The sequence below is a fragment of the Lissotriton vulgaris genome, chromosome 2_2 (assembly GCF_964263255.1).
Source record: "Lissotriton vulgaris chromosome 2_2, aLisVul1.2, whole genome shotgun sequence".
Classification (NCBI taxonomy): domain Eukaryota; kingdom Metazoa; phylum Chordata; class Amphibia; order Caudata; family Salamandridae; genus Lissotriton; species Lissotriton vulgaris.
The window spans coordinates 81,784,369-81,802,056 of record NC_141688.1 but is presented as its reverse complement, the minus strand read 5'-3'; the positions used below and the strand labels follow the sequence as shown (position 1 = coordinate 81,802,056).

Here is a 17,688-nt window from a genome sequence, read left to right as displayed (position 1 = left end):
AAAGGAATTCCTTTGTCAAGGGATGGGTATGTTTCCAAATAGATATAAAAAAACGGGGAAGGATGTTCAATTTGGTAAGCGTAATGCGGGGGGCCATGGACAGCGGAGGCGGATCTAACTGTCCACCTGCGTTGCCAGCTTGTCCATAGCAGGCCCACAGTGCAGGCAGATTATCTGTTCTTTGCTTCTATGGATCTGTCGCACATCAAAGGGGAAAGGTGCTGCCAGTCAGGTCAGCCGAGTCTGTAAGGGGGAGAAGCTCATTTTTGTCCCAGTTTAAACGCAGGCCCGACTTGTCCCCAAAGTGGCTAATCTCAGAGGCTGCAGATTTTTATCGGGGCTTCCAATAAATAGTAGTATATCGTCTGCATACATGGAGAAGAGCAGTGGACCTGGGCGGAACTGAAGTCCTTGTGCATGTGTTTATCCTGCAGATGTCTAACTAGGGAGTCCTTGGCCACTATGAAGAGTAAGGGCGACAGCGGGCAACCCTGTTGCATGCTGCTTGAGATTGGGAAGAGGTCTGATCGAGATCCATTTACCCGAAGCCTAGCCGTGGAAGATGAATACAACAGTGAGATCAGTACGATGAAGTTGTTGGACATACCTAGTTTGTGGAGGGTTGCGAAGAGAAATGTCCACTCTAAAGGCCTTCTCTGCGTTCAGGAGCACCACCACTGTAAGGTGTTCGGTGAGATCCTATTTAACACCGAAAAGACTGTCCTAATATTAAGTGTGGTCGACCTATGCAGAATAAAACCGAATTGTACCGGGGAGAGAATTCGGTCTGACAGTAGCGACAGCCTATCCACAAGCATCTTGGCCAATAGCTTATTGTCAAAATTAATCAAGAACCGTGGTCGGTATGAGGGACAGGCAGTGGGGTCCTTGTTGGGTTTCAGCAAAAGAGAAATGCCTCTCGCATTGAAGAAGGGAGAGCAACGTTAGTGAGGGATTCAGCATAGACCTCAAGCAGGTGGGGTATCCGAGTCTGTTTGAACGACTTCTAGAAGGTTCGCGACAGGCCGTCCAGGCCTAGTGCCTTTGAACCATCGAATGAGTCTATAGCTTGGCCGAGCTCCTCAGTAGTGAGGGGCTCCGTATGGAATTGCACCTGACAAGTAGTTGCCATTGCCACCTCCTCCAGATAGGCAAGATGATGTGTGAAGTCCGCATGGGCCTGATATAGTGCGGGGCAGTGTTTCCACACTGCGTATTTATTGACAAGTAGGTGCGTCTACAAACCACTAGTCGATACTGTCACAATCGGCTCCTCCTCGGGATCAGGGTGATGCTGAAAGGGGTCCACCTCCTGATTTCCCCACACTCTGACTAAAACAATAGCACAGAGCGTAGAGGTAATCAAGCGAGGGATAAGTCAGGGAAGGGTAAGGAAAGGAACAGCAACGGAAGGGATAGCTGAAATGACAAAAGGCGAGAATTAAACCATCAAGTCTAACTACTCTCATTCAATTTTCACTAATGAACCTATACATACCCCAATAATCAGGAGGTGACCTCTGCCTCTCTGTTTCATAGATAATTCTCTATACGATTTGCTTCCTGTAAGTAAACCAAAGGTTACTGTTTGTTCATTTATACTTTAGAATAAGTTCAAGGACATACGCACAAACACACATACCCTTATCTCACTTCCCTGGAAATTCTAAGAACTCTCTCCAGTAACCCAGAGCTGGGAATCCTCATCAATGAATAAAAGTCAATTCAAGGCACTGGAGGGTAAGGATTCAGTATAGTCAATGGAACAATACCAGTTCATCCAAGTGTAGAACAAAAATATACACCAAATAGTATTCCTAGCTGGGCCCAACTAAATATGGAACACTAAAAAAGATTAGAAATAGATCCAACCTACTCCGAGGCTTACCAGCTAGTAGAGTGATTTGATCTGCACCTTTAGTGTCCTGTAGCCAATGCGATATGTTAGTCAATATACCAATCCACAGTATTCGCACTCCGTGCAACAACTGGTCTCCCCTGAACGAGGCTAAATCCTTCCTCGCGGCAGCCGCGCGCGAGAAGGACGGAAATGCCAAAAACAGGAGCTGGATTCCTTCAGCGTACAAAGTCCAAGCCAACAAATCTCCATTAAGAACACAGGAGCATAGTACCCTTCCTCGCGGCAGCCGCACACGATAAGGGTGGAGGAGCGGAATATGGAAGGACTTCCCTCTGCCTTTAATTCCAAAACAAACGTGTCTCCGCCGAGAACACACAAATCCTTCCTCGCGGCAGCCGCACGCGGAAAGAAAGGACTGAAAGCAAAGTTCGATTTCCGACGTCTCGTCCAAGGAGGTTACTCTTGCATCAGGAATGCCTTCGAGGTCTCAGCGCTTCCTTTACTCGAATTGAACAATAGTTCCTCAACAAGGAACCCACAACGAAACAAACAAGGTTCAGAATTGTGATCTCTTACAACGCGCCCTGGTGAACGCTGGGAATATAAGGGTTTGACTCCGCCCTCTTCTTAGCATTCTGGGAGTCGTAGTCATGCAGGCGCAATTAGACAGATCATGACAGATACGTGTCTACACTGAGCATGGTGCAGAGAGGAATGTGTAACCCAGGTTTTCGGTCCGGGGTGCCGCACACGCCACCATCGTGGAGGGACAATGAGGCCAGAAGATCATGGAAGGCCTGCAGTGCCTGGGGTTTAGTCTACCCCGTCTCTGGATGCGTCACGGCTGGATTCCAGCCAAACGTTCAGGTTAACACCAAGGATTAAGTTGTCAGGTTCACGTTGGTCTAGCAATGTGAGCAGTTCAGAGAAAAAAATGGGGTCATCAGTGTATCAGGAACGGAAATGTTAAGGACAGGGTTTTGTTTGCCCAGCAGTGTCCCCGTCACAAATACATATCGCCCGTGTTCATCTACAATGGTAGAGTGGAGCGTAAAAGGGGGGCTGTGGTGTATCAATATACAAACTCCATGGGAGTATGTATTGTATCCAATGAAGAAGCTGTGAGGTCCTCAAGAGGATGCAAATGGACGGGAGGATTATGGGGGGCAGGTGAGTTTCCGTCAAAAAAGCGATCTTAATATGGTGCCTTTAGAGGTAGGATAGCACTAGCTTACATTTCCGGAACTGTTGAGATCCTCGTACATTCCAGGTCAACAACCGCGCTTCAACCTGTGTGTAAGAAGCTACCATCATGATGGTGCCAGAGTGAAAATCTATTGAATATACATATGGAGTGTGCTAGATGCGAGAGGGGGAGTTGTGCACATGAGAGGTAGAAGAAAGGGGGGGGGGGGGGGGGGGGCCTGAGAAAAGACCAAAAATTACCAAATCCCAATTCACCCACCCTACCTACACCAGGCGAAAACTCCTAGGAAAATAGCGTCCCAACATCAAACCAGGTGGAGTTATCCGTAGGGGGCAGGCAAAACTTTGGGGGCCCAATGTCCGGTTTGTAGAGATCGTCACTGAAATGGAGAGGGTTATTGTGAAGGGTGAAAGACCCTTCACTTTGCATAGCCAAGGTGTAAACTGTAATCATGCAAATATACACAGCAATGAAAACCATTATTTGCATGACATTAATAGGGTAATCTGATGGTAGTGGAGAAAAGTGGAGCCGTCGGTACTCTGGAGGGAAGAGTTCTGCACTGGCTGCCAGCTGTCGATCAGGGGATGAGAGGCCAGACAGAGTAAGGAGGGCTCTAACGATTGTTATGCTTTTGTGTTTTGTAAAAAGCCAGGGCATCTGCTGGGGTTTCAGCAGGGTTTGTCACCGCCAGTCTCGCTGGGTATAGCATGGTGTATTTCAGGGAAAGTTTGCGGAGTTGTGCCTTAATGTCAGTGAACTTTTGCCATGCTTCCTTGTCGGCTGCTGTGTGGTCAGGGTAGAAGGAAAGCGAGGAGGCCCGATACTGCAGCGGGGAGTTCTCACGGGCCAGTCGGAGGGCAGTGTTGCAGTCCCTATAGTTTAAAAGACATGCGCTAATGGGCCTCTGAGAGGCTCCAGGGGGAGGCTTGGGCCTAAGGATCTGTGCATCTTTTCCACAAGGAATACTTTGGAGAAGTGTTTGGGCCCAAACAAATAGGTGAATAATGTCTCTACAAAGAGTTCTGGTCTCCAAGGTTGGTTGATTCTGATAGTCTCAAAATCCATATTTTATCCCTCCTGGATCTTGCCTCTAAGTCCTCGTTTTTGAGTGCCACTGCCTTAAACAGTTCAGTTTTTTCCAGTCGGCGTGTCAATATGCGCTCCTCGGCCACCTCCAGCCAACTGCTGTGTCTGTCCAGGCATTCTCCCATTTTGTTAAGCCACATAGCAAGTGTCAAATCTTGCATCAATAGAGCGGAATCTGAATCATAGTTCTGCCATAATGGCTGCTGTGCCTTCAAGTGGGGGGAGGTTGTGCTTCAGGTTCTGCCTCGCCATCAGTGTCTTCGTTCTGTCCCGGGCGGTTCGGTGTGCTGGGCCTGTTGAAAATTAAACTGCGCTGTTTAGGATCGCCGTGGCCCATTTTGTCTGCAGGAGGCTGTCGGCGAATGCAGGTGAGGCGTGTGAGCCGTTAATGCTGACCTTTTAATCGTGGGGTGATATGCGATGGGTTGTGCATCCCTGCCCATAAAGGAGGAAGGTTGGCAATATCCAGTGGTGGAGTTGAGGTGCAGAGAGTGAGAGTCCGGCGGAGATGCCGCGTGTCCAGTAAAGAAGTAATTTGGGGCCCCTACCAGTGCAGGGCCTCTGGGGTGTGTGAGGCAGATGATCGTTCCCCCAATAGAAGGCCACAAACGGGAATGCTGCCCAGCAGCAGAGCTTGACTGGGCCGCTCAATGCTGTATTGTGGGAGTAAGTAAGACCTCAAGGGGATCCCACACAGTTCGGCCCAGAAGCAGGTCAGGTGGCCCCCCACCACAGCACTGTAGGGTTGTGTTGGTTCCTCAAAATGGGAAGATGCAGCGTCTCACGCGTACTGCACGCCACAAGTCATGGCGAGGCAGGCCCAGTGGTGCTCGGGCCCATTGATGGTGCCAGCATCCCGCGATGTTGGGCCCTATGGCCTTGAACAAGGCCCACCGGATGAGGATGAGGAGTCTCTGGCAGGGGCAGAGGGGGACCCAAAGTCTTGATGAATCGCTGGCGTGGATCGGGGAAGCGGCTGCAGACTAGGCCAAACCTTCACCCCGTCCACGCCGGCTCGCGTCTGCCAGAGGTCAGCAGCGACAGCCCTAGCCACTCACCCGGGCAGCCGCGCAGGACCCTTGGTCGTTCGAAGGCAGCAAGGCAGCGAGGCAGTCCCTGGAGTGGAGTGGAGTGGAGTGGAGTGGAGTGGAGTGGAGTGGAGTGGAGTGGAGTGGAGTGGAGTGGAGTGGCCCCAGCCTCTGAATCGCCCGCGACTCCTGTTTTTGCGGGCCTCTGAGCCCGGCTGGGCCGCCTCCCACTCCAGCGAGGTCCGGCAACGGCTCGATGGATTGGACAGCCTACACAGCTTTCTTCGTCTGTGCAGGCAGCAGGATCGCATCATTTTCAGGCAGGAAAGCGACTTGAACACAATGGTGTCATGAGGATTCGGCCGGTGGGCACCGGAGCTTCAGTACCGTGCGTGCGGCCATCTTAGTCACCGCCCTGGCCTCGCCCCCAGTTTGGGACATGGTTGGTGAGGTCTTACTGGCATTCCCAGAAGACTTCCGGGTTTCCTTGGCCCAAACCATTCAGGATCACGGGATGCGGCCAAGTTCATCACACTTTTGGGTCTAGACACCACTAATACAGCACCCTGGCCCCATGCGTGTATGAGATCTGCTTCTCCCAGGACCTCCACGTGTCCTTCACTGACATGCCCTTCTATGGTACCTGCTGGTTTGACGCTGAGGTGGATTTGGTCCTGGAGCATTTCAAAAAGAGACGAGTACAGCCCACTCTTTAGAAGGCGGTAGGATATTCCTTCCTTCGGGGAGTACCAAAGCATTACATTCGACAGGTGGGTCCTTCAAATTTTCCAGTGGTAGTGTTGCACCCTGCCATTTCTTCTAGAACTGCTGCACATGCTGCCTACAGCTGAGCAGCTTTTGGAGGACCACCTATCTGTTTTGGATCAGGAGATGCAGGCTTTGTTGCCCAATGGAGCCATAACACCGCTTTCGGAATTACGGACTGGATGTTATTACTACTACCTTCTTGTACTGAAGTAGAACATAGGCCTATTTTTGATCATCTTGTGCTCACTGACTACCTGAGCAAGGACGAATTCAAGATGCGCATTCTGGCATCGGGTCTTTCTACCCTAGATCCCGGAAACTGGATGGCGGCGTTTGGCCTGCAGTATACCTATTTTCAAATCCATATTTTGCAGACCCTAAGACTCTACCTGCAGTTTGAGATTGGCCATGAGCATTTTGAGTTTGTTGTTCTCCCTTTTGGCCACAACATTTTCCCTTAGGGGTTCACTAAGTGAGGATGATGGTGGCTGGCCACCTTCGGAGGTTGGGGAATACCAATCTTCCCCAACCTTGATAACTGGCTGTTGAAGGCAGGCTTTCCAAAATCAGTCGCCTCATTGGATTTCTCAAACAGCCTGCCAAAATTGCACATTTCTCCTTCACAGAGGCTCCCTTTCATTTGAGCCATCCTGGACACAGTACGCTCCCGTGCCTTATCTCCGTACTAACAAGTCCACAATATTCGGGCTGTGATTCTGAAGTTTCAGTCTCTGTCCTGGGTCTCGGTGAGGACGTATTTAAGGGTTTTGGGCCTGCTGACCTCCTGCCTCCTACTTGCTGACCATATTAGATGGCATATGCAGTATCTGCAGTTGGTTCTAACGTCTCATTGGGTCCGGTACCAGTGGACAGGTCTGCAGTTATGTCTGCACAGCCTCAATTGTACCTCTCCCTATCCGACCCAGAGTTGACGTGGTGACGGATGTATCACCATTGGGTTAGGGAGGTGATTTGGGAGAGGTAGAGATCAGAGAACTGTCATCTCTGGCAGCGACCTGCCTCCACAACAGTATGCTGGAGTTTTGGGCGATTTGCTTGGCCTTCCTGCCCACCATCAAGGAGAGTTTGGTACAATTTCTCAGAAACAATACCACTGCCATGTGGTACTGCAATAAGAAAGACTGGGTTGGGGTCTTGGGTACTGTGCCAGGATACTATTCACCTCTGGAACTGGCTGACTCCTTGTGACTTTCCCCTTGCGGTACATCACCTGGCCGGATCTTTAAATGCCAGGATGGACATGCTTAGCTGGTGATTCTTGATGGATCACAAATGGCAGTTGCACCCAGAGGTGGTGAAGGGCGTCTTCCTGCAGTAGAGAGAACTCTGATTTAATCTCTTCACCATCACCGAGAATGCACAGTGTCAACACTTGTTCGCATTGGCAAGAAGACTGTTCTTCTGAGAGGCATTCAACAGACTGTATGCCTTCCCACCACTACCTCTCTAGTCTAGAGTTTTGAAGATCAAGAACAACCAGGCCAAGTTATCCAAGTGATTCTGGATTGGACCAGAAGAGTCTTTTGAACGGAACTTCCAGAGCTGAGCATCTGTCCTTCAATTAGGCTGCGGCTTGTGGAGGATCTTTTATCCCGGCAGCTGGGGAGCGTCTTGCAACCTGCATTTCTAGGCATGGAGATTGAGTGGCGGCAACTGATATCGTTTGACTTACCTCCCGAAGTTGTTAATGCCATCCTGGCAGCCAAAGACTTTCCCGAGCTCTGGTTACGCCGGGTGCTGTGTTACGTTTGTAGCTTGGTTCGGTACCCACCGGACAGACCCTATACATGCCAAACTCTCTGATGTATTGTTGTTTGTTTTGTCTTTGGACCTGCAGGGACTTGCAGTGGGCATTGTTAAAAGGGACATGTCGGCCATTTCATGTCTTTTTCTTTAGCTGGGCCAGTTGTCCTTGCTCAAATCACCAGTTGTGATGCATTTTCTTAAACGTTTGCAACATATGCTTCCACCAAAGCACCAAAGCACTTTGCGAAGCCACAGTGGGAATTTAATTTGGTTCTCATGCGTGCCCCTTTTAAAACAGTGCACTGCTGTCTGTTACACCTCCTCACCTTAAAACCATGCTTTCTGGTTGCAATAAAAGCATGCTGTGTGAGTGAGTTTCAGGCCCTTTCTATCCAGCTCCCTTCTACAACCTTTTATCCAGACAAACCGGTGTTAAGGACTCGAGCAATATTCCATGTGAATGTGGTGGCACCTTTTCACATTGGACAAGCAATCGCTCTTCCTACCTTCTTTGCATGGCCGTATTCCTCGAAAGAGGAGAGCCTCCATTGTTTGGACCATAAGAGAGTGTTCCTCTTTTACCTTGATTCCACCAAGGAACACTGTGTGAACGATCAGCTCTTTGTAGGGGTTGTCTGGGGCAAAGAAGTGTAGGGCAGTGCAGAAGCTGCCCATTTCCCAATGAATACTTTTCTTTATTAAGGCCTGATATGCACTAACCAAGGAACAGCCCACAGAAAGAATAAGGGCTTATTCCATCATGGCAAATGCTACTACCACTGTGCTGGCAGGCAACTCTCCTGTCCTGGAAATGTGTCAAGCCGCAACGTGGGTGTCCTTTCAGATGTTCACAAAGCACTACTGTCCTGACAGCCTGGTCCGACAATAAGGTGTGGTAATACCTTTTGATTCAAGCCATTTCACAGACCCACTACCTTTGGAGGTACTGCTTTGATATCCATTCAGATAATGAGGAATCTGCAATGAGAAGTATCCATCAGCAAAAAGTCCAGACAGCCTTTATTGGTTTGCAGGGCTTACTTTAATAAACCTAAGTGCTCGGGGTCTCCACCGTTATGAGGCCTTGAACGCTACATTGTTATCCTTTGGGAGAAAAACACAGATCGCAAATAGATACTTGCAAAAGGAATGCAGAGGTACCCATTGGGTCTTAAGGTGCTAGAGGGCAAAGGTCCAAAGAACAACCGTCCGTATCGCTTTACCTGCCCTGGGGTGTCCATGTACAGAGGTGCTGGCTGTGATAGTAGCCTCGAATGCTACACTGTTGAAGTCAGTAGGACTTGAAACAAGGACTAGGAGGCAAGTCTTGATGAACCCTAAGGGTTGCTCAGGTCGTGTTGACCCCTAGGTCAAGTCAACGCAGTCAGAAGTCATGGACCCGGACTGTGGAGCTCTGGTGCAGGGTCTTACTTGGCTGGCCACAAAATAGCAGGACTTCTCTGGTTATGGGTCTCATCTATCCTGATATCCCTCGACATGCAGGAAGGATTCCAAAGCGGTAGTGTACGGGCTGGACACAAAACAAACCTAGGCTGGTGCAAGTGCCCTGGTACCCAGTGTATTGGTGCAGGGAAGCTCCTGGGGGGTGAAGCGTCTCAACACTCGGCTTAGAGACGGGGCTGACCTCCAAGAGCCACGAAGACCTCCTGCTACGTGATGCTCTCTTGGGGGGCCCGATGACCAGCAACATAGTGAAGCAAACAGATCAGGCCAGTGTCTGCAGATGCAGGAAATTGGCTCCTCAACCCCAAGGGAGATGATAGCTGGTTGTTGAAGTGCTGGACAGCCCTTCAAGTGTTGGGGCGGATGCACAGCCGCAGGACTAATCAGGTCTTTGAAATTGTTAAGGAGCAAGCAGCAAGTCGGAGTTTGGGGCTAGTTTCTGTGCAGATCCTTGCTTCTTGCAGTGTTGTCTCTTCTTTGTCCTTTCAGTTCCCAGGAAGTCGAATCTCAGGACCCCTACCAGGTAGTAGCAAAATGGGCTACCTACCACTAAGATGATTACATCCCCTATATGACCACTCCCTGTGAGGCGTGTGCATAACCCTGACCAAGAAATCCCTATTTTACCAAAAACAAGATGATGAAATCCTTCTCTGGCTGTTAATTTCAGGTAGCTCACCTTAAGGCGTGTGGCTATCCTGTGGGTGTAACATGACTCCTGAATAACGAATTTCCCCCCTGCTCTGGGGGTGGCTTTCCCAGGTCTAGGGGGAAGACGGTGTGGCATGTCAAAGGTGGCCATGGGTTTGAAGCCTCTTGCCTTGATTTGATAAATAGCTAGCCATACTCCTGGAGGAGGTGATACACTTTCAATCAATCAATCATAGCATTTGTAAACCGCACTACTGAGGGTCTCAAGGCGCTGGAGGTGAGGATGCTGCTACTGCTCGAAGGGCCAGGTCTTGAGGAATTTTTCTTCTGAAAGACAGCAGGTCTTGGGTCTGCCGTAGGTAGATGGGGAGGGTGTTCCAGGTATTGGCGGCGAGGTGGGAGAACGATCTGCTGCTGGAGGTCACTCTTCAGGTGCGGGGGACTGTGGCCAGGGCGAGGTCAGTGGAGAGGAGCTGGCGGGTGGGGGTGTAGAATCTGAGTCGACTTTTGAGGTACGCTGGTCTGGTGTTGTGGAGTGCCTTGTGTGCGTGGGTGAGGAGCTTGAAGGTTATCTTCTTGTAGACGGGGAGCCAGTGCAGGTCTCTCAGGTGAGGTGTGATGTGGCTGCGGCGAGGGATGTCGAGGATCAGGCGTGCAGAGGCGTTCTGGATGCGTTGAAGTCGTTTCAGGAGTTTGGCCGAGGCTCCTGCGTAGAGGGCATTTCCGTAGTCCAACCTGCTGCTGACAAGGGCCTGGGTGACCATTCTTCTTGTTTCGGTGGGGATCCACCTGTAGATCTTGTGGAGCATGCTTAGGGTGTTGAAGCAGGAGGAAGAAACGGCGTTGACTTGCTTGATCATGGAGAGTGTTGAGTCGAGGATGAACTCCAGGTTGCGTGCGTGGTCGGTGGGTGTTGGAGCTGTTCCCAGTGCGGTCGGCCACCAGGAGTCGCTCCAGGCCGAAGGGGTGGATCCAAGGACGAGGACCTCCATCTTGTCCACGTTCAGATTCTGTCTGCTGTTCCTCATCCATTCGGCGACGGTCTTCATTCCTTCGTGGAGGTTGGTTTTGGCGGTGTGGGGTTCCATGGTGAGGGAGAGGATCAGCTGGGTGTCGTCGGCGTAGGGGATGATGAGGTCGGGCGATGTGGGCGAGCGGTGCCATGTAGATGTTGAACAGCATTGGGCTGAGGGATGAGCCCTGGGGTACGCCGCAGAATATCTTGGTGGCTTCGGAGCAGAAGGGGGTGGGAGGCGGACGCTCTGTGTTCTGCCGGTGAGGAAGGAGGTGGTCCAGTCCAGGGCCTTCTCTTGGATCCCGGCGTCGTGGAGGCGTGTTCGTAGTGTGTGGTGGCAGACCGTGTCGAAGGCGGCTGACAGGTCCAGGAAGATGAGGGCCGCAGTTTCTCCGTTGTCTAGCAGGGTCCTGATGTCATCGGTGGTGGCGATGAGGGCAGTTTCGGTGCTGTGGTTGCTGCGGATCCCGGACTGTGATGGGTCCAGAATGCTGTTTTCGTCGAGGTAGCGGGTCAGTTGTTTATGGACGGTCTTCTCGATGACCTTCTCCAGGAATGGGAGCGGGGAGATGGGCCGGAAGTTCTTGAGGTCCGCCTTGAGTAGGGCTTTAATCTCGGCGTGCTTCCAGCTCTCCGTGAAGGTTGCTGTCTCGAAGGAGACGTTGATGACTTTCCGGAGATGGGGTGCGATGGCGGTGCTGGCTTTTTTGAAGATGTGGTGTGGGCATGGGTCTGACGGAGATCCAGAGCGGATGGTGTTCATGACCTTGATAGTGTCGTCGTCGTTGATGTTGGTCCAGGAGAGTAGGCGGTTGGTGCGGATGGTGGTCATGGGGGCGGGGGGTTTCAGTGGTTGTCGTGGCGGTCGTGTTGTTGAAGCTGTCTTGGATGTCTGCGATCTTGCGATGGAAGAAAGTGGCCAGTGAGTCGCACAGGTCTTGCGAAGGTGGGATGGTGGTGTTGGTGTTGGTGTTGGAGCTGGGGTTGGAGAGTTCCTTCACTATGTGGAAGAGCACTTTGCGGTTGTGTGTGTTGTTCTCTAGGCGGTCTTTGAAGGAGGCCCTTTTGGCTGAACTGATGAGGTGATAGTGTCTGCAGGTGGCATTCTTGTGGGCAGTGTAGCTGTCTGGTGTTCGTTCAAGGAGCCAGTTCTTCTCCAGCTTTCGTCAGGTCTGCTTGGAGCCCTGGATGTCTTCAGTGAACCAGCTGGCTTTCTTGTTGGTGTGACTGTTGGAGGGTTTCTTGAGCGGGGTATGGGTGTTGGCGCCGTCGTCGATCCACTGAGGTTGCAGGCAGCGGTGTCCGCGTTGGTTACCTCGGGGCTGGGCTCAGGGCGAGGGTGGTGGTTAGCTGGTCTTCGGTGACTTCGCAGCAGCGAGGCATCTGTTGGGAGCGGTGGTGCGAGGTGGATTTCCGGAAGGTGAAGTGGATGCAGCGATGGTCGGTCCAGTGGATTTCGATGGTGTGGTTAACGGAGACGTGTGGGCTTGCGGAGAAGATGGGGTCGAGCGTGTGGCCGGCGGAGTGGGTGGGTGTTGTAACGTGTTGTCTGTGTCCGAGGTTGGCTAGGTTGTCGATCATGGTGGTGGAGTTGGCGTTGTTGCTGTTCTCGAGGTGGAAGTTCAGGTCCCCGAAGAGGAAGTAGTCCGTGTGTGCTGATGAAGTCTGCGATGGAGTCGCTGAACTGTGGTCAGGGTCCAGGGGGTCTGTAGATGAGGGTTTCTCTGAGGGTGGTGTTGGGGTTGGTGTGGATCTGGAAATGCAAGTGTTTGGCGGTTCTGAGTTTGTCATCGGTGCTGGTCGAGACTCTAAGGGTGTTCCTGTGGACGATGGCGATTCCTACTCCATTGGTGCGGTCCCTGCGGGTGATCTTGTAGCTGTCCGGGATGGCGATGGCGAAGTCGGGTCCCGAGGAGGGGTTCAGCCAGATCTCCGTCAGGAAGGCGACGTCTGGGGAGGTTGAGTCTAGTAGGTCCCAGAGTTCAATGGCATGTTTGCTGGCGGAGCGGGTGTTGAGGAGGATGCATCTGAGTTAGTTCTTTCCTGGTCGGTGGATTAGCGGGTCGGATGCTGGTGAAGCTGCAGTTCCGGCAGGAGAAGGGTCCTTGTGTGCGCTTCGGGGCGGCCAGGCAGCAGGTGCGAGATTGTCCGGCATTGAGTGTGTGGAGGGTGCAGGAGTTGTTGCGGAGTCGGGCGTCATGGCGTTCGCGGAGGCCATGGGTTCTGGCCCCGGGCGCAGACTGGCTTTCCTGTGGTGCGCCTTCGGTGCACCAGTGGCCGCCATAAGAAGGGGAGGTGGGAGCGGGTGAATGGGAGAGCGGGGGGGGGAGGTGGGCCGCATGGGAAGCAGCGGTGGAAACGGGCGGGTAGAGAAGGAATGGGAAAAAAATGGAGAGGGCACCGAAATGGCACAGATGGGAGGGGGGGTACAAAGAACCAACAGTGAACTTAAAAAAGCAGAAAAGAACTAACTGACAGAAAGCACAAAGATACCAACGCTGAATATATAAAGGCACAGATTACAATAGAATAAAAAAACCAACCACGAGCAGGAGCAGGGAGGGCCTCGAACCCCTGACAGCAGCAGCAGGCTAGGGCACGGGCACACAAGCGGAGCTGTGCAGTGTGGGGAGCGACCTACCAAGGGTCAAGAGTCGCTCTCACTGCTGCGCAGCGGTCGCCATAAGAAGGGGAGGTGGGTGGGAGGAGCAGCTGGGAGGTGGGAGCAGGCGAATGGGAGAGTGGGAGGGGGCGGACCGCAGGGGACGCAGCGGTGGGAACGGGCAGGTAGAAAAGTAATGGGCAAAAAATGGAGAGGGCACGGTAATGGCACAGATGGGGGAGGGGGGACAAAGAACCAACAGTGAACCTGCAAAAGCAGAAAAGAACTGACAGAAAGCACAAAAAGACCAACGGCGAACTTGTAAAGACACAGATTACAATAGCATAAAAAAAGAACCAACCACGAGCTGAGCAGGCATTGTTCCTGGCCTCTGAGAGCACGGGCTCTCCCTTGCTGGGGGCAGAAATCCGTCTGTGGTAGCAGGCTGGTAGAAACCAGTCAGTCAACACATTAATAGGCAAGTAAGGCTAACGGGGGCACATCTTGGGTGCTTTTTAGTGCTTGTCCCAATAAATCTGAAACTGGCATCAGTACAGATTTAATAAGACAAGATGTTTGATAACACTCTTACTCCGTGTAGCCATTATGTAGCTGAGTAACTTGTAATGACCAGTTTCCAGTGCATGTCCTCAAAATGGCTTCCTAAACACTTGCGATGGCTTGCAATGATGGCTTGCAATGGCACTAGTCATCACAAGGACATACTGGCTCATGCACATGTGCCCTCACATGTAATATAATGTTCCCTGTCTGAGGGCTCTAAAGGTCTACTGTAGGGGTGAGTTACATATAGTCCATACAGTAGACATGGGTATTGCACACAGGGAGTGGGCAGTGTCATGTTTTAAAAACTGCTTGCACCGTTTTACACGTTCTGCAATGGCAGTCTGCATGTAGTTTGCGTGGGGAGTCCCTTTGGGTGGCATAATACATGCTGCAGCCCTTAGGGACCCTTTTAGTTACCCATGCCCTGGGTCCCAGGGGTACCATGAACTGAGTACCAGGGGTACCATTTACAAGTATCTTAGAAGGGTGCGAAAGTCCTTGCCAGTTGAGTCACAATTAACGTGTGTAGTTTTTACGGAATTAGCACTGGCACAGAGTCCTGGTTAACAAGAACCCAGTGCACTTCCAATCAAAAGCATCAGTACCAGTGAGCAAAAAGTTGGGGCGACCGTGTCTCAAAGAGGCACTTTCCTACAATAATGTATTTTATGGGTAGAATGCATATTTACCTCCGGAATCTATGGTTGGGAAGCATTTTGAAATCCTTCACCTAAGCAACTGGCCAGCCTGCATACATTTGTGATTCAGAATTTTGGCTTGTGAGCAGTCCACATATTCCCGGCCTTGAATATCTTGTCCATGGCTCACGTCTAGCTGGTTTGCCTCCAGTTGTATATCTGCTCATCCTTTCTTTTTACATGTGGCCTCTACCATCAGACCACTTTTCTCCCCACGCCCAGCCTCAGTGTTGCTATGAACAGCAGCTCTGCACTGGATCTACCTCATCTTCAGTGTGGCCTCTTAATGCTAACTACAATTGAGTGTCTGATTGGCCCTCTTCGAGTGGGCTGTAGGATGGATGTGTTTGCCTTTTCTAACTCTTGTGAAGTTCTGTTATGCCATAATGTTGAAAATAAATACTTTTTCTGGGACAATGCTACTCAGTTTGCAGCTTATGTAAGAGAAGCTGCCCATTCTGTATTGAGAAGAAATGCAACATTGAGATGAGGTGCAACAGGTACACATCACCTGTGAATGCTATAAAACATTACGTCTTAGTGAAGCACTCGCCGATTTTGTTCCCATTTCATGAGCAACACCAAAACAAATTGTTTCATAAAGTCGTTGTTTGTATAGTTCTAGTTCACGGTTGGTTGGAAATGCTGTTTAGTAAGTGCTGCAAATCTATTCCTAGAAGCATGAGCTTAAGATGCATTACTGCCATTCCATGTGTGTCTCCTTAACAGAAAGAGTGGGGCTTGCCATGACGTCGTGTTTAGCATTACATTGTTATTCAAAGTCTTTCATGTTAACAATTGTTTCCTCTAATTTCTCTAGGTTCATAGGTTCTACCGAGGATCTGGAGGCAGCATGAGCAAGGCCCAGGAGGAGTGGACCACAGGTGCCTGGAAGAATCCTCAAGTGCAGCAGGCAGCTCAGCAAGCCGCCATGGGAGCTGCCCAGGGGGCTATGACGCAGCAGGACCCCCAATACTCATCCACCCCCAACTATGGTTACTCCAACCAGATGTGAGAGGGTCGGAGAGAACTCTGCACTATGGGGAAGGAGTGATGAGGGAGCAGTAGGGGCTAGGGGGGAGGAAATATGTGGCAGTGAGAACGTTTTAGTGAAAGGGAGTGTCTGTGTGCAGGTTTATTTACTTGTCTTGATAAACTAATTACGTGCTACCCAGGCATCGTTGAGCCACTTATATTGTGCACCAGTTTTGTGCTGTATTTCCTTGTGAAATGGTTTGTGCTGGTGATAAAATGACTGTGGTTGTCGATGTCTATTTGATTAAATCAGGAAACACAAACTGAACATGAATACATGTCATCCTGAGGCAGATACTTGGAGCTTCCTGCGTGTTCAGTAGCTGCTGCATCCCTGCCTGTTGTACTGGGTTTGGAGTATTCTGTAGCTGTTGTATATTACCATGAGAATCAAGCCAGAGTGGCTCAAACTGATGCTTTCAGGGCCCAGCTGCTGCCTGGCACTGTTTCTGTTGGCAGTAGCCTAGCTTTTTGTGACAACATGGTCCAGTATGTGGAAAATGTGCTTATTGATGTATCTTTAGATAGACAGGAGTTTGTGGATATGATTTTTGGGTGGAGCCAGATGAATTTATATGGCTCGAAGATTTCCTATGTGCATAGATAAGATTCAAACTCTTCAAGCCATGCTTACCTTTCTGCCGGAATAAGGGCTTGATTTAGATCTCGTCGGACGGGATACTCTGTCGCAATGATGACGGCTATCCCGTCCGCCGAAATGTAAATCCCACAAAATGTAATGGAATTTATATTTTGGTGTACAGGATATCCGTCCTCATTGTGACAGAGTAATCCATCCGCCAAGTTCTAAATCAGGCCGCAAGTCTTTTTCTGTTCTTTGTACCACTCCTTGTGCGCATTTGCTTCCATGTTGTTCTCGCCATCAACCATTCCAGACTTGTCCCGCCTTTCCAGTGTCTTCCAGACTCCCAAGTTCCAGAATCTGTTCAGAGGTGATTGTTTTGTATCACATATTAGCCCTACTGACGGTATCAGCTATCCTGAAATAAATGTAGTACTGTCTCATACATTTCAGATTTATTTCTGAACTCCGTTTATTTCTCCGCTTGCACATTCCAAACCAGCCTGGACTTGGCTTTCAGTATTATATTCCAATTTTGGAGCCTGCCCATGCTGTCGATTCCATAGATTCTCCTTAGGTGAGTGACATCTAGTAACCTTTTAATGCTCTATTATATGAAAGGCCATCTAGTGAAGTGAAAAAAAGCTGTCTTTACCCAGTACTGCATCAGTGACGCTCAACAACGAACATTCTAGAACATGCCTTTCTTTGTTAATGTTTTGGGATCTGATGTAATGACTCTTACCAGATGAACAAAGAATAACTGGAGGAAAATGTACTGTCTTTACCTTCAAGAATTCAGCAGACCATCCTGAATGAAGGGTTGTGTGCTTGCGTTCTGAACTCTAAGCAGAGCCACTAGAATTATGCGGCAAGAAAAGGCAAATCATGCTGCGTATTGTGGCACGTTTTCCACAGTATTATTACATTATTTTATTGTTTTAAATTGGTTAATGCTGTCATGGCAAAATGTACACCACATTAGTAACAGTTTAAAACTCAAACACAGCAATAAAATTGAAAAGTGGAGGTCTACTTTCATAAAGGGCTTTTCTCTGTGCAGCATCATGTGGCCACCTTTTTAGTAACTTGATCAGTTTGAGCTACAAACTTTTTTTTATCTGTACATTACGCTATAGATGATGGATTAAGTGGCAAATACATAATTATGCGAAAAATGCAGCAGCACATTTGCCATAATTGCAGTGGTCTTGACTATAACCTACCTCTTCACTAAGTTTAGGCAGGAAATAACTAAGTTAACCAGCTATTATCCTAGTAGCTCTTGACATCTTTTAATGTAAATCTTATATGTGAAAGAAGTCCTGCAGCAAAAGTAGAACACTTAAGTAA

General features: G+C 50.0%; 1 protein-coding gene across 1 annotated transcript in view; it reads left to right on the top strand.

Moving 5' to 3' along the window:
* SCAMP5 (secretory carrier membrane protein 5) overlaps positions 1-16,780 on the top strand; it is a 180,165-nt gene extending 163,385 nt beyond the window's left edge. Inside the window, exon 8 of the mRNA XM_086959325.1 lies at positions 15,538-16,780. Coding sequence (XP_086815451.1) covers positions 15,538-15,732 — 195 coding nt within the window. The 3' untranslated portion in view covers positions 15,733-16,780. The remainder of the gene's footprint in view (positions 1-15,537) is intronic.
* The last annotated feature ends 908 nt before the right edge of the window (positions 16,781-17,688 follow it).